This window comes from Cupressus sempervirens, chromosome 7 (genome assembly GCF_028749045.1).
Source record: "Cupressus sempervirens isolate cs-2001-9-10 chromosome 7, ASM2874904v1, whole genome shotgun sequence".
Taxonomy (NCBI): domain Eukaryota; kingdom Viridiplantae; phylum Streptophyta; class Pinopsida; order Cupressales; family Cupressaceae; genus Cupressus; species Cupressus sempervirens.
The window spans coordinates 844,231,710-844,257,692 of NC_143124.1; the positions used below are offsets into that span (position 1 = coordinate 844,231,710).

Genomic DNA, 25,983 nt, shown 5'->3' on the forward strand with positions numbered 1-25,983 from the left:
CTTAGGTGTTGATAGTTGTCTCATAATACCATTCTCTTCAAAAAGGATATTAAACTCTCTAGAAGTAAACTCTCCCCCTCTATCTGATTTCAAAATTTGTATCTCTACACCAAATTTGTTCCCAATTCTATTCTTGAATAACTTATAATTTTCAAATGCATTATACTTTTATTTAAGAGATGCTACCTACACCATTCTATTGAAATCGTCAAAAAAGTCATAGAGTACTTTTCACCATAAAATCCTCTTCTTTTAGTAGGACCACTCAAATATGTATGGAAAATCTCCAATTTTTCTATGGTAGTGAACTTATTACTGGGAAAAGAAACTTTTTTCTTCTTAGCCATATAATATTCATTGCAAACAATATTAGTAGGTTTCATGATTCTAGGTAGATCTCTAATAGAAAATGCACCACTTGCTTTCATAATGTTGTGAAAGTTTATATGAAAAAAAATTCTATGATATAACTAGTTGTTATCCACCTTTACAACCAAAAATATCATTTTTGTAGGGTTCAATTGGAAAACAATAACTCTACATCTTGTACTAGTTCCAATTAACTTAATATTTTTATCCTAAAAAATGTATGTCATCTCTGTGAATTTTAACTGATAACCTCTATCAACCAACTGTCTAATGCTCAATAGATTATGCTTTTATCCATCAACAAAATAAACATCATCAGTGAGTATTTCCATCAAGAGTAATAGATTCTATTCCCTTAACAAACTTACTCATATCTCCAGTCATGTGATTTGAACACCCACTATCTATAATCCAATTAGATTTCTTTTTAGTTTACAAAACTAGAGCTATTTCTTCTCTAATTTCTTTTCTCAGGATTTTCTTCATTTATAAACACAAATATTAATTCATCATCACTTTCACTCTAAACTATTTCTTCAAACTCATCATCTTCATTTGCATACAAATAATCTCTAGGTTTTCTATTCTTAAAATTCTTCTTATATTTTTCTCTCTATTAGGACACTTAGAAGAATAATGACCAAAATTATTGCAAGTCCAACATTTAAGAAATTATCTTACCATTCATTTTTCTTCTTAGAAGAAGGGCTATAGCTTCTTCAATTTTTCTATCCTCAACTTTGGATCTATTGTTACTAGCATAGTCTCCATTAGTGCTTGCACTTCTAGATAAAGAAGGGTTAACACTTAATCTGCTGAAAGCTATATATACTCTAGGAAAATCATTAGATTTCTTTAAGTTTTCTTTCATTTCTTCCAATCTTCCAAGTAGTGTCTCTCTTGTAAACTTCTTAGTGTAGGGTATCACTAAACTCTGTCATATATAATGTTTTCTTATATGGTGGTGTCAAAATTTTCAAGATCTTCCAGATAACCTCATCATCTATTTTGGATCCATTAAAAGACTTAATACCTGAAATAATTTATGATATTCTACCAATAGAGATTCTTATAGATTCATCTTCTTGATGGAAATACAATAGGAAAGTAAACTCTAAAAGGTGGGGAGGGGGATGAATCATCACTTAAAAATTTTAACCTCTAAAAGTATTCACCACACATCCATCTCATAGTCTATCCATGTAAAAAAAAAATACCAAATTAAACATATACATTCATAGTATGGAAGTAAATATTCAACATATGTATGACACAACATATTTTGTTACCTAGGAACCCTCCATGGAGAAGGCAAAACCTGGGTGGGGATGAAACCCACAAATCTTCACTACTATAGTAATAAAGTGTATCCAATGAACGTTACAATTCTTGACCATGAAACATGATCTACCCTATGAAAGGTCTGCCTTTTTAAAGGCTTACAAGATTGTTAGATCTTTCCTTGCTAAAGGATTTAAAAACCCTACTAAAAGTGTGCCTCGTAAGAGGACTTTAACTCACAATTAAGTAAACAACCTATTAAAGGATTTGTAACAACCTATTAAGACTATTGTATTAAGAGATTTAACTGATTGACTAGTTAAAATGTCTTAGCAATGATCCTTCAATTAGCACTCTATAGTTTGATGTCAAATCACCTCTATATTAATGTTCACTTGATCCTTTTTTTATCAAATGTAGCTCTGCTATCCTCTAGTTCCTTTCATCTATTCTCCTTTGATTGATTTTTCAATGTGACTTAATTCATAACACCTTAATCACCATGAATGCTCTGTCTATACATGCAAACTCTCTTCAATTCTTCTTACCATTCCTTTTTATCATGTTGAGAGTTTAGATTTTATCTTCCCTTAGAAGACCTAGGCTATTTGGGGTTAGGTATGAACCAACGGTAGTGATTCACCCATATTGTTTCTTAAACCTTAACTTTTTCTAATTGGATGCATGCAATGCATAGGAATTCACAATTAAGATTCATCCTTATCAACACATGATTGTAAAACAATACTTAAGTTAGCTCAAGAATGGTTTACATAGTATTTTGTGCCAATACAAATAACTGTGTCAAAACTATACTACTCAACATCTAAGGTCCTTGGTGCTTAGCATTAATTATTTACTCATCATGCTCTATCTTATATGTTATGCTCAACTTATGTTACTTGTTTGGCATGAACTAAGTGAATGAGTTAAGTGTATAGACACTCATTTGTTAAAACCAACCTGAGATCAAAAGACTCCTCCTTTGACATGAGTGTCAAAAAAAATTGGTCATGCATTAATGATCTTATCCTTATGTGCATAATGTAGATATGTAGTATCTATTTAGCTTCTATACAAAAATTCCAAAATCTCAAAATTTTACAACACATGACTTATCAGTCGTACCTCAAAATTTCATTCCACATTATTACTCCCCATTGCTCTTACATCCCCTACTTCCTTACTCTCCTTTTTGATGCTTATGTCAATGGGTTATACAATAGAATAGTGTATTTGTCCAAAAATGGTCTATGGATCTCTAGTATAATATTTAGAGCTGCATCCCAATTATCAAAGGCTACCTCCAATGACTTGATTTGGATGGCTAGCTCAAAAACAAGGTGTATTAAGCCTTCATGTATAGAAAGAGGAGAATCTTTCTTCATGAGAGTTTCAGCATAGGCTAGTTCCTTGTGCAGTATCTCCATGTGTGGAGTCAATGTAGATTTGATGCATATCAGTTTAGCACTAATGTTGGCTTCATCTACATGTAATGTTGCTAGTTGACTTTAGGATTGTAGGAGGAGGTTGAAGTCTTTCTCAATTTGGGTTGGAGACTTTGGTAGAGTTATGCCAGATGTTTGCATAATACTCTCCAAGTTTAGGATATGAATCCTAACTTCCCTTGTGAAGAGTGTGGTATTATTCAATTTTGTATACAAAGAGAAAATATTCTCTAGTATCTTCTTCACATTCTCTATTTTTGTTGCTAATTGGACTTGTGTTAGTGTAGTAACACTTGATATCTTTTCATCAACCTTATATTGAAACTTTCTCTAAGACCATTCAAGTAGTTTGACATTACAATCTAGGTCTATTTCATTTAGCTTCTCCACTAAGCTAATTAATTGTTCTAGTATTGGCTTTTTTTCCCTTGGAGCTAGTAGACTCAATGCATCAATAAAAATGTCTATGATATCAATCAAAGATTGCTTCTATCTATGCTCTTGTCTAAGAAATTCTTGATTTTTCATCTTTGTTAGGGCTTCCTAGAGTATGTCCATCTGCTCAATAGTAATAGTTGCATAATCAAACTTGGGCAACTCAATTACTTCATCCAAATTTACATCAAAAAATCATGTAACTTTAGCTTCCTTGGATGTGTTTGGACTTGTCCTTAAGGATTTTAATGGTATACCCTCTATGCTAGGCCTCTAAAGAGCTTGACTAGGAGGAGTGGTAGATTCTAGCAATGTTACAAGTGCTTGTATTCATAATTTTTCCTTTGGCTTTGTTGTTAAACTTAACTCTTTAGATGTGTCCTCTTTCTCTTTATTACTAGTAACACCTTGATTTTGTGTTGTAGGTGTAGGAGTATCTACCTAAACTATTTGAACTAGTGTTCCATCAGTATTCACTATCATATCTTTCTACTCTCCCACTTTCTCATCCTTATCATGTACACTTTCCTCTATAGTGACTAAGACTGGAGTAATTTGTGCCAATGTACCGATGGTAGAAGTAGATGTCTCCTTCCTTTGATATACCACAAGGGGTAATGTAGATTGTATAATGATGCTTTGAGGAGTGGAAAAAGGTGTGATTTTTTGTTTTACTTCCTCCCCTACAAATGCCTTATTTTCCTTCTTAATCTCATCAATACTTTAAAGCAATACATGATTTTCACAAAGTTTGGCTTGGGTGCTGGATTCCACCAATATCTTTTTCAAGTCATCCTCTATGAGGGAATTTATGTTCTAAGTGATAGTATCAGAAACATCCTTTATCTTGATAGCATCATCTTCTATGTTCACCTCATGTGGAAGATTGGAACTCAGCACTAGTGTGTCTGGTACACTCTATTCTATTGGTTTTTCATCCTCAGCTTGTGCCTAAGTGTCTATGTTCATGTATGTTCCTTCGTCAACTCCACCTTGTTTAGTGCCTTCTTCTTTTTCTCCTTTTTCCCCACCTATCTCAATAAGTGCTTGCAATGTTGCCTAGGATGTTGTCAAACCATAAAGTGATTTCCACATCAAAGTAGTCTTTTATACAACATCCTCAGTGTTATTCTACAATATACTCAATGCCCTATATTTTGGTGCAAAATTTCTAGTATGTTTCTTAATGGCTTTTTCCATTGCCCCCTTACTTAGTTCTAGCATTACTTGGGCAAGTGGTGTTTCTCTTATTTGTTTTTCAGTATCTAGACAATAGTGCCACTTCTGCTCAAGTCTCTCATACAAAATTTTAGGTATGGAATTGGAAAGTTCAAGATGAGCCTTTTTAAATATTTCCATCATGGCATATACTGCCTCTTCAACTTGATTATTTTCAATCTCCCCAAGATTTTCAAACTCAATGTTAGAGAATCTAGATAAGTTAGCATTATTTATAATATTCTCACATAGATTATCTAAATCTGAAGAAGAACTAAGACTTACCACTTGAAACTGGTTGTTGTCATCAGATTTAGTATTCTCTTCATTAGATTCAACTTGAGCAACATATTTTTTCCTCAGTCTCTTTTGAGATTGTTCAACCTTGCTAGCTTGACTAGCTCTCTTCTCCTTTGTCTTGGCTACTTCCTTATCCTTTTGTGTAGTGGCCCTTGTGCTATCCCTAATTGTAGGTATTTTAGTCTGAGTAGGTTTTGCAACCTTCTTTTCTTTTCCTCCTCCTAGTGCTTTATCTTTTCTTTTCTTCTTTTCAATAGCTGTAGGTGCTTCACTAGCTTCTTCTCCCTCAACACCTTCTTCAATTTCTACTTCCTCTTCTTGTTTCTCCTCTCCTTAAACTTGGGTAATTGAATTTTTTTTTTGGATAGGTGCTATCTCTTCATCATCATCATCATCATCATCATCATTATCATCATCATCTTCTTCTTCTACCCCTTCACCAAATTTCTCTTTTAGTTTCTCTACCATCTTCTTCTTCTTCCTAATGACTGAAGTAGTCTTTAAGTCCATTGTGAATTCTAACTTAGCAACATCATAGTTCCTAAAAGTTGTAGCCTCCTTGTCCACTTCTTCTACAAGTAATGATTTTATTGTTACAGAGGCTTCATCAATGTTGATTTCATATCCCAATGGTCTTAACCATCTAACTTTAGGAACTGTTTCCTAGACATATGTAAGTTTAGTGTCAACTAGGAAGAAAACATCATTTAAATATTTCTCCACTAGTGAAACTCATATCCTCAATATTTTCTTCATTGTCTACTTGAAGTGTTTGAAGTATCTTATCATGATTGACTCAAAATTATCACCTAGTTGCTCAATGAGTTCACCTATTTGTACTGCAATAGGTATGTTTACATTCCATGCAACTTTACCAAAAGTAGGAAATGTATTCTTTGCATAAAAGAATATACATGTAAGAATAAATCCAAATTTAAATTGTGCACTTTTTCTTTTCCCCTTATGGCTCCCAAATTCTTAGTCAATTATTGCAATTGCAACTCGGCAAGATCATAAGTATAATCTTTCTTGACTATCTTTTATCCCACATCCACTACAATACATTGAACAGTGTTAAGCCTACTAGATTGATCGAACTTATGTGTTGTAATCCTCATTGCAAACATAATTTAGAGATTTGTGATTGTATCCATTGTCATCCCTCATTTATTCCATACAAGCCCTGTATTCCTTTCAGTTACCTCTTTTTCTTCAGTTCTCATTATCTTGGGCCAATCTAGGGTTGGATACCATATAACTCTGCACAATTTTCATGGTGATTTTCACGAGTCCATTCTCTAACCATGCAAAATTGACATGTATCCTGCTTAAAACTATCTTTATCCATTATGTCTTGAAGACGTTGGAGAAATCTAGGGCACATGTTAACCCTTTCTTCTTAACAATTTTGAATTCCTCCTTCAACATCCATTTTCACATAATTTCTCATATGTCTCCTTAATTTTCATGTCTTTTATTCTTGTAACCTTAGATGTATAGTAACATCTAACATTCTGAATCATTAAGACTTGTGGTGGTATCATTGACAATGCACTGGACGGATCTTTTTTATAGGTTGTGTCTAGAATAGCACTAAAATTAGGATGTTTAATTTCATTTCTTATCAATTGTACATTCAAAACTTATTTTCCCTCTACAACCTTGGCTGATGAAGAACTAGATGCCATTTCATAAACAAGGTTTACCAAAAATTCAAACTGCATAGCTTGACACACAATAAATACCTTTATAAATCTGCAATAGTGGTTTCGAGCATCTATTGAATTCATTTGTAAAAGATTAGGACAATTTATCTTTTTCATCTTTATCTCTTTGTGCTCTCCTTCAAATTTGAATGATTTCAAATTAGTAGAAGTTGATCATATAGACCTCAAAACCTTGCAATTAATGCTTAGTGCTTACACAGCTCTAAGCTTGGCTTCAATAAATATTTCAACTCATTGAGCTTCCATGAAGTTTCCTTTCCACTTGATAACCACTACGAGCTTGATCAAAACTAAAAAAATTGATAGCTCGACATCAACTAATATTTCACTTGAAAACCATGGTGAAACTTTTCATGCTTGACAGTAACATGAAAATGTAACAAAACTTAAAGATTTATTCTCGATTCTTATCAACATGTTGCATCTTTCTTCATGCATAAGTAATATTTTAATAACTAAATCCATGGAACTGATGTAAAGTACATCCTTTTAGATATTAGTCCCTGTTACCTCTTGATTGCTTAATTGGAGGAGATGTGATCACCTAACCCAATAGGTGAAGTGATCCCTTCTACACTTGATGTGCTACAACCTTCCTTTCTCATCCATGTCTTGTTCATTTCATCTATGACATTCTCAACATCTATATTTCCTTTACCTTTTTTGAACTCACTGCTTGGTGCCTTTGACCTTGTTGGACAATTTTTACTTATATGACCAATCTTAAAATAGCTAAAACATGTAGTTTGACTCAACCATCTACTATAGTCACTTGTGAAATGTGTTCTTATGCAATTTTCAGCAACATGTCCATATTTTTGATAGTAGTGAAAACTATATCTTGTATTATAATCCCAATTATAAGATTTTCCATTGTGCTTTACCTTTGTCTACTTTTTTTATGACCATTTAGGCTCGGATCTGCACTCATATTCTCTATGTCCATACTTGTGACAATTATAATAGTATACTTCAAATATTTGTGAGCTTATGGTCTTGGTTTTGCATTCATGTGCCCGATGTCCTTGTTTGTTGCATTTATGGAAATGACCCATGAACTTCTACTTAGGATTTTGATTTGTAGTCTTACTCCTTCAAAAAACAGCAATATGACCTATCTTACCATAGTTATGGCAAGTAGGTTTGGAGTTCTTACCTTTGTTACTTCTTTCTTTGCCACTTTCGGATGATTCTCCTTCTTCAATACTAGTGTATCCCAATCCAAAGTTATCACTATTGGATATAGGGGACCTCATCAATTGGTCAAAGTATTTGATGGCTTCACTAGTTTTGATGAAACTATTAGCAAACTCCTTTTCTCTTTTCAGATCATTTCTCAGTTGCTAAGTTTGCAACTTTGGTGTTGTGATCTCAATATCCTTTGCATTCAATTCATGATTTGCAATCATCATTTGACTCAAACTTTCCAATTGCTTTTTAACAATCCTAGTTACCTTTGATGTTTTCTCTTCCACACTATTGGTCAAAATCCCTTTGTCTTCTTCAATTGTGACTTTTTCCTCTTCATTTTTCTTTTTTTTCTCAATCATCTAACATAGCAATACTAATTGAACTTCTTGTTCTCTCTTTAGATTTCTAACCTTTTCAATTAGGGTTCCATTCTTTTCCATCAGATCTATAGCTATTGTATCAAATTCATTTAAATTTCCATTTGCAAATAATTAAGTAGTGTCAATCTCTTAGTATTGTATGTCATTCTCTTGAATAGAAATTCTCTTCCTTCTCTTCAATGATCTCTTTAACTCACTCTTGCTTCATTCAGCTGTTGTAGGGAAAGTTATATTTTAATTGTCTAGTTCTCAATAGTCTTTCCCAATTTGTAGACTTCCATCTCAAAGATCTTTCCTCGGAGCTACAAAGCTTCTCTTTTAACACACACTGTTGTGATACCAATTATTGGAAATACAATAGGAAAGTAAACTATAAGAGATAGAGGAGAGGGTGAGGAGTGAATCGATACTTAAAATTTTTAACCTCTAAAACTATTCACCACACATTCATCTCATAGTCTATGTATGCAAACTAAAATACCAAATTAAACATATACATTCATAGTATGAAAGTAAATGTTAAAAAAATGTACAACACAAGTATTTAGTTAACCAAAAATCCTCCAAGGAGAAGGTAAAACTGGGGTGGGGATGACACCCACAAATCTTCACTACAACAATAATAAAGTGTATCAAATGAAGGTTGCAATGTTTAACCATGAAACATGATCTACCATGTAAAATTCTATCTTTTTAAAGGCTTATAAGATTTTTAGATCTTACCCTAACTAAAGCATTTAAAGACCTTGCTAAAAGTGTTCTCGGTAAGAGGACTTTAACTTACAATGAAGTAAGCACCTTGTTAAAGGATTTACAACAACCTATTAAGACTACTCTGTTAAGAGATTTAACTGATTCACCTATTAGAATTTCTCAATAATGACCCCTAAGTTAGCACTCTGTTGATTGATGTTAGATCACCTCTATAGTAATGTGTACTTGATCCTTTCTAATCAAATGTACCTCTATTCTCCTTTAATTGATTCTACAATGTATCTCAATTCATAACAACTTAATCACCACGAATGCTTTATTTACACAAGAAAAATCTCTTCAGTTCTACTTACCATTCCTTTTTGTCATAATAAGAGTTTAGGGTTTATCTTCCTTAAGAAGACATAGGTGATTTAGGATCAGGTATGAATCAATGGTAGCGATTCACCCATATCGTTGCTTAAAACTTCCTTTTTTCTGATTGGATGCATGTAATGTATAGGGATTCATAATTAAGATTGATCCTTATCAAGAAAAGATCATTAAAAAAAGTTAAGTCGACTTTAAAATGGTTTATATAGTAGTTTGTACCAATATAAATAACTATGTCAAAATTGTATTACTCAGCATCTGAGGTGCCTAATAGTCACCACTACTATTTACTCAAAATGTTCTATCTTATATGTTATGCTTGGCATATGTTACTTGTTCGACACAAACTAAGTAAATGACTTAACTGTATCGACACTCATTTGTCAAAACCAATCTGAGATCAACACTTCCATTATTCTAGTATCTTGAGATAAACGTATCCAATTCTATAATCTTATTCTTTTAGCATGTGCATCTCCTTAGAATTTAGTTTCTAAAGCTTTCCAAATTTCATGGTATGTTTCTAACAATTTTACTTGACTATATTCATTCTCAAGAAGGGTTGAAAATAATGGTTCATTGGAAATCATATTGCACATAAATAGATCTCTTTCAAGATCATCGCATTCCTCAAGTTTACTTTCTTTCACGATCTTCTAAAGTGACCCATCATTGATTTCCCAAAGTTACTAAACTTTTTCTTCAAGGACTTGATGCCAATTTTTAGAAAGTAAAGTTGACAAAGATAACTAAGAGAGAGGGTGGGAGGGATGAGAGGGGTAATCAATTATCCAACTATTAAAATATTTATGAACCTTATTAATCTATATCCATAAGAAGATACTCATACACAATAACATTAGATATGTTAAATAGGGAAATATTTAATCAAAGGGAAAACATTGGTGGGTATGGTTTCCACAAAAGATGTACTAATATACATGTTTCTTGTAAGAGGGTGGGCTCTATTAGGAGCCAATAAAATATATTCAATAGATATCAGTCCATTATAAGAGAGTTTGAATCCTTGTTATGAGTTGTTCTAACACTATTAGGGTTGTAGAAGGCAGAAGGACCCACTATCCAAACAACTTCAAGGGCAATACCACCAAACTCACTACCCAACATAGCTCTGTATTATTCCTTATAGAATAATAGAAATGAAGTAATCTCAGCTCCTTTTTTATCCGCTTGACTGAACCAAACTTCCTCTGATCTCCATACCAGATCACCAACCTTGCATCCAATAATATCTTAGATCACTTACTCACAAATATGTATACTTCACATATAACTCTTGAATTCCCTTCCTTACCTAATCTTGTATTTCATTACAACGAAAATAACCTTCCTTTATACCATATCCTCAAAATAATTGCTTGATTTGGCCTTGAGTATTTATCAATTAATTATAATAGGAACTCATTAAGATATTACAAAACATTACATCTTTTTATAATTTTCAGTCTTTGCCAACTCATAGAATTTACAAATTGTCACACATAAAACCTCTGACCTTGCACACTCACTAACCTCATCATCAGGCTATCTATTGTCACATTCTAACTGTGCTCATCCCAATTCTATCCTATTTAAGAGATACAAATCAATCATCAAGAACCACTTATCAGATACTCTGTTAGCTTATTCTCTTCTATAAATATTGAATAGCTTTTACATGTCTTCAAATTGTTGTATGTGCACTTATCCAATTAATCAAGACATAATGTTCAAGGGTATGTGCAAGATCATGGTCAACCAAACTATGCTCTTAAGTGGCAATAAAAAATTAGAAAATCAGGGTTCTGTCAAATTGATGTGTAATTATCTACTTGTTATTAACTTTATATCAAAAATTTGAGAGAAAAGAATCTCTAGAAAATTGAATCTAGTTTCTAAACTACTAGGACTTATCTCATAAAAAAAAGAATTGATTGGTTAAAATTTTGAATTTTAATACAATATTACAAAACTTTCATAACGAAAATAAGAAGTAGACATATGTCTGACCACCTTAATCAAAATCAAATGATAATATCTTTTAATAATATTCTAAATATAAGTAGTAGACTCATGCGTAGATGTGACATATTTTTAGGTATTTTTATTCTAAATAAATAATTAAAATTTAATTTTGGTCTTTACTATTTTTCGAATAAAAAAACTATCGTGTCTAACCACCTTAACTAATTCAAAACTGTACAATTTTTTTTTTTTTTTTCCTTATAGTAGAAGAAACATAGAATGTGATGCAACTTTTTGATTTAAAAAAGGTTGTACCATTTGAAAGTTATAGTTGTTTTTAAAATAGTGTATTAGTTAGCACTTTATATGTAACTCCATTAGAAAATGAGTAATAATTACTTACTAAACTCATAATTTGACAAAACTTACATTTACAGAAAGATAAGAGCATTCTTAAGAAATCCTTTTCATTTCATCAAATGTTGGTGAAAAAAAAGTCATCAGCTACATGTTTGAAGTAAAAATCACATAAAAATAGGCCAAAAGCACATTTTTAGGATGTTTTTAAAGTTGACCATACAGGTTTGGTATCAAAATATATAGTAGACCTTATAAAGATATTAATTGTTTTCATTTAGTATCATTGTGGGTGGGAAAAAAGTTGGAATAAATTTTGAAATGGTTTGAGATATTTTAGAACTAAAATCTTTTTAGATCGCCACTTTTTGGCACACCATGATCCTACACATACCCTCAACACATCCTTAACTGTGCTTGACCTAACAATCAATGTACAATTTGTAGCACCCCATTCTTCATCTTCTAGTTTGATAGTCTTCACATAAATAATACTATGTTGACATCAATGAAAAACACACTCATGAATACAAGATGTCAATTAGTTTGCACACTCTCTAATTCTTAGGATATTCCTACAAAGGAATATCATTAGCATTCATGCTGATAGAGAGATCTCCTAAGAGATGCAAAAAAAAAACTTAATTTAACATACATTGTATCGATATTAGTCTTTCCAAGATACATAATTCCACTTCCTTTTATGAGAAGATTCTCCATATTTACCTAGCCAAGAGGGCCTTATGGAATATTATTATTTCCATTAATCCAAGAACACCCATTTTCTTTAGTTTCTGAATTCCAAGCAATTAATAAAATCATCTTAATATCCTCCATAGGTGGCTACAATTATTTTCTATATTTTCTTAACAATATCAAAATAACTATAAGGAATACTAAATGTGAATAAATATTAAACCAAAACATTCTTAAGAATAGAATTATAGATGAACTTTTCTAGCTTGATGTAAAAGGACTCCTTTTTACCCAATTAACTTTTATAGTAGTTATCATAAAGGGAATGTCAAGAGAAGTTAGCATATTTAAAACCAATAGGAATAACTAGATGAATTTAATGAAGGGCTCTTAATTGACAACCCAATGTATTTGATGTTTTCTTAAACATTTCTTGTTGACTATAAAAAAAAATGAAAATTCAAGCATGATTCAATTTTTGCCCTAATGCCTCTTCATACAAACCGTGATCCCTCTTAAGATATCTCACATCTCTTATTTTCCAACTACCCACCATAATTGTATCATCCAAAAAATATTGATGTGAAAAAACCTAGTTAGAAAATAAAGATTTCATACCTTTAAGATGTAAAATAATTACCTATTTCAACATACTACACCATTCTAAAGTGTTTTCTTTTATAGTAAAAACAATGTCAAAGTATATATTGTAGTTTTTTATGCATCTCATTGCCACAAAAAATAAGTGCAGGATAACCATGAATAATGATAACTATTATGACCACATCAATAAGTTTCCAAATATGATCATATTTTTTTTCATAGTTTTAAAATTTCTCTAAACTTTCATAAAGAATCCCAAAACTTTTCTATCATAATGTATATTAAAAAGCATCAAAAGAATGAAATTTTATAAGCACAATTACAATGGAGTCAAGAATCTACCTACCAAGATTGAGACCTTTCTATTGATTACAAATAATAGAAAGTGAAATAGGTAAAAACCTATATGTAAGAAATTTATCAATTATTTTATTAAATGAGTTATAAGGACTAATAGGGGAAAAAAGAGAACTAAATGAGATCAAATAAATTTATGAATAAGAAAAATCAAAGAGAAAATTAGCTCCTTAAGGTTTTATCTTAAATCAATGAATTTCTTGAACTTTTGCCAACATATTCTACCAGCATTTTATTACAAGTTAAAATAAAAAGAAAAATTGGAAAACCATCTGAAATAGGAACTTTATTATCATCAAAAGATATAATTGTTGGAAATAATTGATTAATTATATATTTTCTTTGATTTTACACAAAATGTCATATCATTGCTAGTTAGTGTATGTCGAGCTCACTTGGGCATTGAAGATAGTTTCATGAGTCTGTCGATCATTCCAAAGTTTACCTAGTTTAGAAGATAGTGTCTACCGAATTCCAAAGTATTCCTTGTACTTTCCTCTACCATTGGAATATTTCCAATGTTGGATGGAACTAGTGTTAAACAAGCTCACTTGATTACCAAACAAAATTTTTGAATATCTAATGTTAACTGAGTTCACTTTGTTAATGCAAGAATATCACTTTGACTTAGTATCTACCAAGCAGGGTCAGCCAACAAAGGATTTTCTTGTTTTGGAGTATTGAATTCAGTTGCATTGTTTGTTAGTTCTAGCTAACTAAGAAGATGAATATTATTTAATTCTAAGTTCTATTCAAGTTGACTTGACAATGTGTAAGATATAAGGTCAAGACGAGGATTGAATGTGTGGAACATAATTGAAGATTTTATGATCTTTAGAGGAAGCAAATCAGAAGGATAAGCATAATATCCTCATTGAGATGCAAAGATACATTCAATCAAGAAGGATCAAGTATACAAGCTAGAATTGAGATTTGTAATCAGCAATTTAGTTGCATCATAAATTAGGTCATCTCATTGTTACTTTCTAACCATTATAGCAGTGATCTAAATCCCTTAACATAGTTGGCTTAATGGTTATTTGTAAATCCTCTAACAAGGTGGCATTTCTATTGAATTGTCAAAAGAGCTCTAACAAGACAAATCCTAATAGGGTGATTAAATATTCTAACAGGGTCACGCCTAATAGTGTGCTTTGTAGCCTTTAACAAGGTTGGCCCATAACAGGGCTCACTTCAAAAGAGTTAAAATTAGTAGCTAGTTGCAATTAATGGTTTTTTCCAAATTGGGTTTCCATATTAAAATGTTGGTGTCAATTATGTTCATGCTATTTCTTTTATATATTCGCAACCAAGTTAAAGTATGATCAATCACAAATAATATCTTAAGACTTTCAATATAAGAATTTGCTGAATTATTTTAGTGTTTACCAAGTTACAACATTTTCTTGTGTTCTTACCAAGTAACATCATTTGCAATAGACTTCAGTTTTGATTTATAATGACATCTAAGGGACTTGAGATTTATTTTAGTGGTAATTGATTTACCCCTCCCCTCTTAGTTACTTATCTTATATTTCCAACACTTAGTATCAAACCTTTTGTTTCTTGTAGACAAGGATTCAAGGACCAAAGCTAAAGATTAGGATGTCTTATAGAAGAGAGATTTCCAAGTTGAACTAAGAAAACTTTGCAACATTGCAAGGACTTATAAGGTTAAAATTTGCAACTATTAGTCATTCAAGTTGTAAATTCCTTGATAGTGAATACAAGACTCCTATTGGAACATTATCAATCAAAGATATTTCTAAAAAGAAAAATCATAAAATCATGATGATTGATATTGCTTCTACTCTTAATTATGTTGAATTTGATGAATTCAAAAGTTGCAATATAGCTTATGATATCTGGATCAAACTAAAAGCCATCTATGAAGGAAATAATAATGTAACAAGATCTAAATCCAAAAGTCTTAGAGGACATTTTGATTAGATGAAGATGAGAGAAGATGAAAACATTACAAAATATGTTGAGTGAATTAAAGCAAGTCTGAGCACAATCAAAGCATATGGAGGAGATATTGATGAAAAAATAGTTGTAAGAAACATACTCAGAACCCTTCTACCTATCTATGTAGTTAGAGTGTCTTCTTTTCAAGAAATGAGATGTGATCCAAATAACAATATCATATTGGATGCTCTAGTTGGAAGATTGATAGCTTTTGAGTTGGATAACTATGATAACTATTTCCCTAGTTACAAAGGTATTGAGTCTACATTTGAAGAAAAGATTTCACTCAAGAAAAAGGGTAAGAAATCAAAATATAATCAATAAAAAAGTGAAGAAGAAGAAGAAATTTCAGATAGTGATCTTGAAGTTCTTGAGGCCCTACTTGCAAGGAAATATTCCAATGGTAGAGGAAAGTACAAAGGTAAGATTCCTCTAATCTATTTTTCTTGTAAAGAAGTTTGTCACAATGTTACAAGGTGCCAAAATAGAGAAGGTCATGATGAAAAGAAAAGCAATAAGTAAAAAGGAAAGAAGGAATTCAAAAACTACAAGAACTACAAGGAAAAAGGTAAGAAATCTTATTTTATGGCTAAAGATTTAGAAAATAGTGAAGATGAAATAGTATATATTGTTGCAAAATATGAATCTAATAATGAAGGAGATAAAATGGCACTTATCTCTCATGTTAGAAAATCTGATACATGGATTATTGATAGTGGTTGCTCACATCATATGAAAAGAGACAAAGCAAAGTTTGAGCACATGGAACATTATGATGATGGTAGTTTTAGATTTGGAAACAATGAACCTTATTTCATAATGGGAAAAGAATGTATCTCATTAACCAATGAACTTAGATGTGATAATTCTTATTGGGTTGAAGGACTAAAGCATAATCTACTAAGTGTGGCACAACTGAATAACATTGGTTTCAAGGTGAATTCATGAATGTGATGGCCAAACTACTAGATAGAAAAGGAAATTTGGAAAACAAGAAAAAGGTAATCTATTCTATCTAGATCTTAGTACAAGTTCATGTTTTATTGCTAAAGTAGAAGAAAGTTGGCTATGACATAGAAGATTATATCATGTAGACTTTGATAACCTAGTCAAGATAAGAAAAAATAGAGGAGTAAGAGGTATTCTAGGCTTAAGAAAACCTAATATGGGTCTATACAAAAATTGTCAAATGGGTAACATGGGAAAAACTAGTTTCAAAAGAAAAAACTTTCATTTCAAAGAAATTTTAGAGCTTGTACAAACAAACATATGTGGACCTATTGGAATAGAAAGTTACAATGGATATAATTTTTTCATTCTATTTGTTGATGATTGTTCTAGAATGATGACTATAATGTAGCTAAGAGAAAAATCTAAAGCTTTATACAAATTTAAGTGGCATCTAGCAAGAGAAAAAAAAGAAATTGGAAAGAAGTTGAAATGCTTGAGATCTGAAAGAGGTGGTGAATTCATTTCAAATGAGTTCAATGAATTCTACATTGAAAAGTGAATTAAGAGACAAGTATCAACCCCTGGTGCACCTTAGAAAATGGTAAACCTAAAAGAAGGAACATATCCATCATGGATTGTGAAAGAATATTGATGATAGAAAAGAATGTTGCAATAAAATATTGGAAGGAAGAAATTAGTACTGTTGTGCATAGCTTGAATATAGTACAGGTGAAGAAAGACTTAAATCAAACTCCTTATGAAATATGGTATGGCTACAAACCTAAATGTTTGAATTTTTCTACTTATAAAATCATAGAAAGTGCACGTGTGAAAATTGATGAGTTTGCAAAAAAGAGTGAAGAAGAAAGCAATAAAGAACTTGAGGATTAGAGAAGATTTTTTTACTATGAACCTAATACTTTGCCAAATTTATCTAGAAGTCAGAGGCCTCACCTCCTAAGTCTCCAAAATCTCCAAAAGCTACTGAGTTGTTGCTAAAGAAAACCAAGTTTGATGGACCTACATCACAAATAGTTGGACCCAAGCTTAATACAAAAGATCATGAAGAAATCAATGAAACAAACTCCAAATCCAAAGTACCTATGTTAGTAAGATATGTCAAGAGGTATCATGCACTTGATTAGATCATTAGGAAAAAGTCAAATGGGGGTAAAAGCATAGATCTGTGTCATTGTTTCTGATACAAAAACTTAGTTTGGTCAAATCTCATTTCTCTATCAAAACTTTTTTTTTTTCAAAAACTAAAAATACCCTTTTATAGATCTCAAATTCAATATCGTCATTATATAAATTTTTGAGTTTTTTGATTAGTTATAATATGTTATAATCTCAAAATATTATAAGTTGATATTTTAACATTTCAGAAGATGCTCCCTCAAAAAAGGAAAAAAAATAGTAAATCATATCAAAAAAATAAAGAAATTATATTTATCAATAGAGGAGAGAATCCTCTTCACGAATATGTAATTTTTTTTCAAGAAGGTATAGATTTGATAGGGAAGTTTTCACGGGAGGAAAAAACTATTGGATTCTAACGAGGTCAAACTTGAGTACTTATAAGAAAAAAAATATACATCAAAAATAATTATTTATTTTTTTGTTCACTAGCTATACATGTTATCTATAAAATATTTTCAAATTAGAACAAAAAAAGATGATTTGCACATACTTGTTTGACGGGAACTACATCCTATATTTTTTATAGTTAAAAAGGGACTTCGAAATAAAATAAAATGAATAAATTCTTAGTCAAAAAAATTATAAAAATTATAGGAATAAAATTCATACAATTCTACATATTTTATCAGTTTACATCATCTTCATATTTTAAACACAAATATAATTTTTTTTTGTCATTAATGTTGAACTGTCACATTCTGATATCATGTTTCTTTATAAAAGGTGACACAGGTTTGTGCTTTTACCCATGGAACAATGACATGAAACAAACTAAAAGTTACATGTTTTCTTATTGAATTTGAACCTAGAAATTTTAAAGATGTTTTGAATAATGAAAATTGGATTGAAAAAATTAATGAGAAAATAGAATGGATAGAGAAGAACAAAACATGGACTCTTGTTCCTAGAACCAAGGATAAAAATATAATTGGCACAAAGTGGGTATTCAGAAATCAGCTAAATAAAGATGGAGAAGTTTCAAAAAATAAAGCAAGGTTAGTATGTAAAAGTTATTGTCAAGAAGAAGGTATTGATTATGGTGATTTTTTTACTCCTATTGCAAGATTAGAAGGTATTATAACTATACTTAAAGTTTATCAAATAGATGTAAAATTTGCAATTTTTAATTGAATTCTTGATGAGGAAGTCTACGTAAAACAACCTGAAGGTTTTGTAGATCTCATCGAAAGAGATATGGTCTACAAATTACACAAAGCATTATATGGTCTCAATCAAGCTCCTAGAACTAGGTATGAAAGACTTCATAACTATTTGATAAAGAGTTTTTTTCAAAGAATAAATGATAACAATGGTCTATATATCAAAGAAGGACGAGACAAGAAGATTGTGTTGGCAAAAATATTCATGGATGATACTTTATTTATAGGAAATGATGACTTGTATAAGGAATTTTTAGAAGAAATGAGTAAATAATTTGAGATTTCTATGTTTGGAGAGATAAAATTCTTTGTTAGATTGTAGATCTAGCAAAAGAAAGATAGTATCTACATTACTCAATCTAAATATATCAAGGAGATGCTAAAAAAATTTGGAATGGAAGACTCAAGACTAGTTGGGACTCCTACGTCTACTAAACATAAGATATTTAGAAAGGATGATTCCAAGGAGGTAGATTAGGCCACATACAGATCAATGATTGGAAAATTGTAGTATGTAGTGCATACAAGGCCTAATATTGCATTAGCAGTTGGTATGGTGGCAAGATGGTCAACAAATGCCAAAGAAAATCGCATGATGGCAATCAAAGAATCATGAGATATCTGAAAGGTACTAAAGACTATGGATTATGATATAGAAAAGGAGGCAATTTGGATTTGAAAGCATTCATAGATGCTAATTGGGTAGGAGGTGTTGATGACAAAAATAGCACTAGTGGAGGAGCATTCTTTCTTGGTAAAAGACTAGCGTCTTGGACAAGTAAGAAACAAAATTGTATTTCTCAGTTCATAACAGAGGCAAAATATATGGCATCAACAGTCATTTATTCTAATATTTTTTGGTTCAAACAACTGTTGGGAGGTATGAAGATAAAGATCAAGGATCCAATGGTTATATATAGTGGATAACACCAGTGCAATTAAAATATCAAAGAATCTAGTGATGCATACCAAAACAAAACTCATTGCTATAAAATATCATTTGTTTGAGAGAATTGGTCCAAGATAAAGAGGTAAGATTGGAATATAAGAATACTAAAGAATAAATTATAGATATATTCACTATGCCATTACATAAGGATGCATTTCTGTATCTAAGAGGTAGGTTAGGGGTCATTTCTCTATCTGAAGCTCACTAAATGAATTTTAGTGATGCATCAGCAAGAGCATGTTGAAGATCAATCAACTGATGTAGTATTGGCAAGGGGATATTGCAAATAAATTAGTACATAAGGTAAATTGATATTCACTTAATATTATCTTTAGCATGAGATGTCAAAGAGGTAGAAGTTTACTTTTATATCTCATAGAAATTTTATTACTTCAAAAGATGACAAAGAGGGGGATATCAAGGAAAACAAACTTGGTCTGATGTCAAAGGTAGAGATTTGTTATCAAAAGAAGATACAAAAGAGGTAGAGTTTTGTTGATAGAGGAAGAAATTGACAGTAGAGGGGCTTCACAGTGATAGAGGGAGTTCTCATGGATGAGAATTAGAATGAAACTAAGGATATGTTCCTTACTTTATTCTAGCCCTAAAATTTCATTGCATTATGACTTATTGTGCTGCCATCAATGCCAAAGAGGAAGCTTGTTGGAAATAATTGATTAATTGTGTATTATCTTTGATGTTACACAAAATGTCATATTATTCCCAGTTAGTGTATGCTAAGCTCACTCAGGCATTTAAGACAGTTTCCTAAGTTTGTCGAGCATTCCAGAGTTTTCCTAGTTCAGAAGACAATGTCTACTGAGTTCACTCGGGTGACAAAGTAAAGCTTGCAAAAGTTAAGTGTTAACCAAGCTCACTCTATTATTGAAGGAAATATTGGATGCAACCAGTGTTAACCGAGCTCACTCGATTATCAAAGGAAATTTTTCAATATTTAGTGTTAACCAAGTTCACTTGGTTAAGATAGGAAAATTTATTCGAGTTAGTATCTACCAAGTAGGGTCAGTTAACAAAGGATTTTCTTGGTTTGGCATATTGAGTTCAATTGAATTAATTTTTTGTTCTAGCTAACTAAGAAGATGGATATTATTTAATTCTAATTTGTATTCAAGTTGACTTGACAATGTGTAACATATAAATATAAGGTCAAGTCAAGAATTGAATGTGTAGAACATAATTGAAGATTTGATGATGCTTAGAGGAAGTGAATTAGAAGGATAAGTAGAATATCTTCATTGAGATGCAAAGATACATTTAATCAAGAAGGATCAAGTATACAAGCTAGAATTGAGATATGTAATCATCAATTCAGTTATATAAAAAATTAGGTCATCTCATTGTTACTCTCTAACCATTCTAGTAGTGATCTAAATCTCTTAACAGAGTTGGCTTAAAAACTATTTGTAAATCCTCTAACAAGGTGGCATTTATATTGAATTGTCTAAAGATCAACAAGGACACTCCTAATAGGGTGATTAAATCCTCTAATAGAGTCACACCTAGCAGTGTGTTTTGTAACCTTTAACAGGGTTGGCTCCTAATAGGGCTCACTTCAGAAGAGTGAAAATCAATAACTAGTTGCAATTAGTGGCTTTTCCCAAATTGGGTTTCCATGTTAAAATATTGGTGTCAATTGTGTTCATGTTATTTCTTTTATATTTTTGCAATGAAGTTAAAGAAAGATCAATCATAGATAATATCTTAACGCTTCTATTATAATCATTTTCTGAGTTATTTTAGTGTTTACCGAGTTACAACATTTGCAATAATTTTTTTAATTTTTTTAAGGCAAAAGTGGGCTAGCCATTGAATATATTTATTAATAAAACTAGTTCAAAGAGCTCAACCAAGAAAGAACCAAAAAGAAAACCTGGATTCATTGCTTATATACAAATCTACATAGAGATATTTGTCGATATTTGCAATAAATTTTAGTTCTAATTTATATTGACATATAAGGAGTTTGGGATTTATTTTAGTGCTAATTATTCACCCCTCCCCTCTTAGTTACTCCTCTTATAGTTCCAAAAATAATAACTTTTCTCAATTATTCAAACAATGATACGCAGTCACTATTTTATTGCGTTGGACTCTATAATGATATTAGGAATGGCATCAATTAATTAACTCCTAAATGACATGTCTAGACTATATTTAGGAGTTCACAGATTAGGAAATTATAATTGAACCAATTCCTTCATTCTTATCCCATTATCCTTTTCCACTTTAACATAATTCTTTGGGGCATAAGATATGTGATTCAAATCCCTATCAATAATTGTTGTGAGATAAAATTACTTAGAATTTTCATCACCAAAAGATAACTACATTGATCTGAATCCCTACGCCTATAATTCCCCTTGTTCTGGTTTAATATCATCATACTTAACTATAATTTTAATCTCTTCTAGCAAGTAATCATTTATATAATATACCATTTATTTTTAATGTTATCCTAGATTTATTATTTCTATAATTGAAGCACATCTTTGAAGATAAGATATCCACAAAGGATTCTCTGTTCTATTTTCTTATATTTGTTTTTATCTTGCCCAACTTTCTAGGAACTCAAAATGAGTTATACCACTAGCCCTAATATTCCACCTTTTCTTAATTCTTGATATTATAGTAGGGTAAGAAGCCCACGTCCTCTCAAACTTAAAAGGAAAATTCTTCTTACCCAAAAGTAGAATACAAAAAAAAATTGATTAGATAATTGTCTACCTAAACTTTCAATAAAATATTCAAAGAATAGAAATAATGTACTAGTGATTCATTAAAGATAATTGTATGAGCTAGTTAATTTACCATATTGGTACACCTAAAACTCAAGAATCTTTTGATTGTTACAAAAAAATCATCATTAAATTTGTATAATACTAGCCAACATTTTTACCCCATCCTTAATCCTCATACTCTATCCCATATTTATCTCATTCACTAGGGATCCATAAGTGATCTATCCATAACCAAGCTATGTTTTTCTTTCCAATGTTTAGACATTTTCTCTTTCACACACCTTACACTATTCTTCTCCATCATCTTTTAAAAAATAAAAATAAAATAGTTATTAATCAATATGGTAATGTATTAAAATCTTTGCAATATGGTTTTGTATGTAATAATACAAGAAAATCATTTCCTTAAAAATAAGGATTAAGAGATGGAATTTTTTTATGATTAGAGTTGCGTGAATCATTTATAATTCATCTCTCTAAGAGATTTCATTAGGTAAAGTATCATTATGGGAAATCATAATGGAACCATCTCACCTCACTATAATATCCTTATAGGTAGGAGATAGCATTGAAGCCAATGAAAGAGAAAGCACCATTAAGAAAATATGAAATCATTTCAACTTTTATATCATAGTAGAATCCTATTTCTACCAAGGTCTTCTCATGGTTAATGTGTATTTTAAGAGAAGGATCAACACCATTTCTTAGTGCTTCATTCTTTATAATTTATTTTCCAATAGAAAAATGCATATAATTGAAAAATTATTCTTCCTTTGGGTTTATTGTTATATGTCAAGGTCATTACAATAGTATTTTAGTATATCTAAAATTATTTCCTTTATGTAATGGATTAAATTTATATCCTTCTTAAAATACTATAGAAGTGTTACATGGGAAAGTGTAAAATTGAAATATACTTGAGAAACATGTTCTATACCATATCACTATTAGAAAAAAGTCTAAATGACTTGCATAAGGTGTTTCAAAAGTTGTTAGTGTTCTATTTGATCATTTTACTTTTTGATAGTTTACTTATATTAGATATCATATTTTAATTGTATGTTCTTCAATAATCATACTATACCTAAAATGGGGCATTTTGTTTGTAGAAGTAATATAAGGTCATGTGCTTGTAATTTTTTAATGAGTTGTGGTACATAAAAAGGTTTATAATTAGTAAGTATTTCAATCATTCTACAACAAACATTGATGTTACATTAGTATGCATAAGAGTCAAGAATGTGTGTAGTTACTTCAAATTCATGAGCAAGTATAAAAAGTTTATTATTTATCTTATGTTGCTTATTTCAAGATAAGATACTATGACAAGTTGGATGACTTCATTAATAGGACCAAACAAAGAATAAAAGATAATTTATTAATTTTCTCATTTTCAAGAGACATGCAAACTTGAAAACATAAGTGTTATTAGAAATTGTGTGTAATATATACATCATTCTTTGAAAGATTTAAAATATTTGAAAAAATCTATTTATTGTTTCCTACTCTGTATTTATCACATACATCTTTAGAATATTAAATGTCAAAATAAATTATATAATTATTTTTAAATTATCTTTGACTCATTATTTTCTTTATTATAAATTAAATATTATTTTATTTTATTTTTTAATTTAGATATAAAACTCAATATGTTATCATTTTAATATTACATATAAATAAATATATATAATCACAAAGTAGAAATGAATATAGTTAACTTGTGTCGTACGAGGTAATTCAAGTCGTTCATCGAGGCACCTCGAAAGAAAAGTTGAATTATCTAAAATTAAAGTCTTGGCTAAATAGTTTTCATAACTTTTCATAAGGCTAATTTTGAATATACCAACTCATTTTATGGCAGAAAAAATTTCATTGAAGACAGAGAGAAAAAGTCGAAAACATGTGAGAAAATCGTAGTGAAATATTATTTCAATTAAGAACTTCACAACATTGGAATCCACAGATTACATAGTCTAGGAATAGCGGAAAATATAGCATTAATGAATTACAATTTTATTGGAAAGCGTCTACTACATCTACACACAGAGAATTCTAAATCCATGATTTACTAACGGAAAAGATAGCAGTGATCAGGTACACTTTTATTAAGTACATCAATATGTTCTAATAGGGTGCAGGGGCAATTTCAGCAAGAGAAAATGTCTTCACTGCTGGTCCTTCTGCAACAGTCTCGAATATCATTCTCCTGCTTCGTGTTTTCTGGGCTTCACAGAGATGTGGCAAATATACTCCTGCAAACCTTATTCTTGTTACCGTCTCTCTCAAAAAAAACCATATATATTTCCTTATGAGGAATTAATAATGGAAAATGGGTCATATACCTTCTCCTGCAGCCAAATTGAAGTAGAGATTGACAATGTTAGGGCAACTGTTTTGGCACTTGTCTGAGCACAACTTGGAGGCGAAGTGAGAATTTTGAGTTAGACCGTCAGTTGACATCCCCACGCTCATTCTCTGCAAACCACAGCTTTGTAGGCACTCCTCGCTCTCAATCCATTCCACCATCTTTTCCGCCATTACGCCTGATGACTGAAACATAATTGCACATATACCACTCATTCATCATTCAATAAAAACTATTCTTGGAGAAAAAGATTGGAATATATTCTGTAAGAGAATGTATGTATTTGCCTGGCATTGGTATTCGACTGATGATTTGTGTGAGGAGGGGACGAAGGAATATTTCTTCTCGAGTACACAGCGAGCTCCAGAAGATGACACAGAGAATGCACACATTTCTACCGGAAGCTTCTCGCATTCCACGCCTCCTTCACCTGCACAAAATCACCATAAACGACATTTCACAATTAAGTAAAGTTAATCAGTCATAAGTACACTATTTGGTTATTAGTACAAATAAGTATATAAAAATATAATAGTGGGTTTTAACGATATTAGTAATAATCTATTGGGTTTTTTTTCATATTTTTCTAATTATTGTTTCTGATTTTCAATGAAGTTTTGGATCACTTTCTATGATTCTGCATCATCAGAATGGAAGAAAGAAAGGAAAAATAAAAAATGAAATATATAAACAATACAGTATTGACAGCTAACTAATGATTTCTTGATTAAAAGTATTAAATAGTTAAAACACGTCAACTTTTTCCAAACCTAACTTTTTCTAGAACATATCATATTTAAGACAGTCCTTTCATCCATGTAAATTTTACAAAGAGATATGACATGCTAAAAAGTTTGAAAGTTTACTTGAATTATACTTAGTAGACATATCGGAGGTTTCTTACTAACCCATACAACAGATCTATACACATAGATGTATATATACAAAGATAGTATATATCAGGTGTCATCATAAAACTATTGAACAGCGTAAGTTATGTATTCCTATGAACAGAAACTAATATTTAGAAAACCATTATTTCATCTCATAAATTGTTTAAAAAAAAAAAGAATGCGTACCCATCACCAAAGCGGTTTGCAAAGTGAAAAGCGCCAAACAAATGGCGAGCGCAACTCTCATTTCAAAAGCCATCTCTTAATGCAAATTGCGAGCAAGAAAGAGAGGAAACTTGTGAGAGAAGAATTGCAGATGAGA

General features: G+C 30.9%; 1 protein-coding gene across 1 annotated transcript in view; it reads right to left on the minus strand.

Annotated features, from left to right (window-relative positions):
* Positions 1-24,306: 24,306 nt before the first annotated feature.
* The window catches only part of LOC149550049 (uncharacterized), a 1,698-nt gene continuing 21 nt past the window's right edge, over positions 24,307-25,983 (minus strand). Inside the window, exons 1-4 of the mRNA XM_089793203.1 lie at positions 25,848-25,983; positions 25,056-25,198; positions 24,746-24,953; positions 24,307-24,655 (exon numbers count right to left, since the gene is read on the minus strand). The exon at positions 25,848-25,983 is cut by the window's right edge and continues 21 nt beyond it. Coding sequence (XP_089649329.1) covers positions 24,528-24,655; positions 24,746-24,953; positions 25,056-25,198; positions 25,848-25,920 — 552 coding nt within the window. The 5' untranslated portion in view covers positions 25,921-25,983 and the 3' untranslated portion in view covers positions 24,307-24,527. The remainder of the gene's footprint in view (positions 24,656-24,745; positions 24,954-25,055; positions 25,199-25,847) is intronic.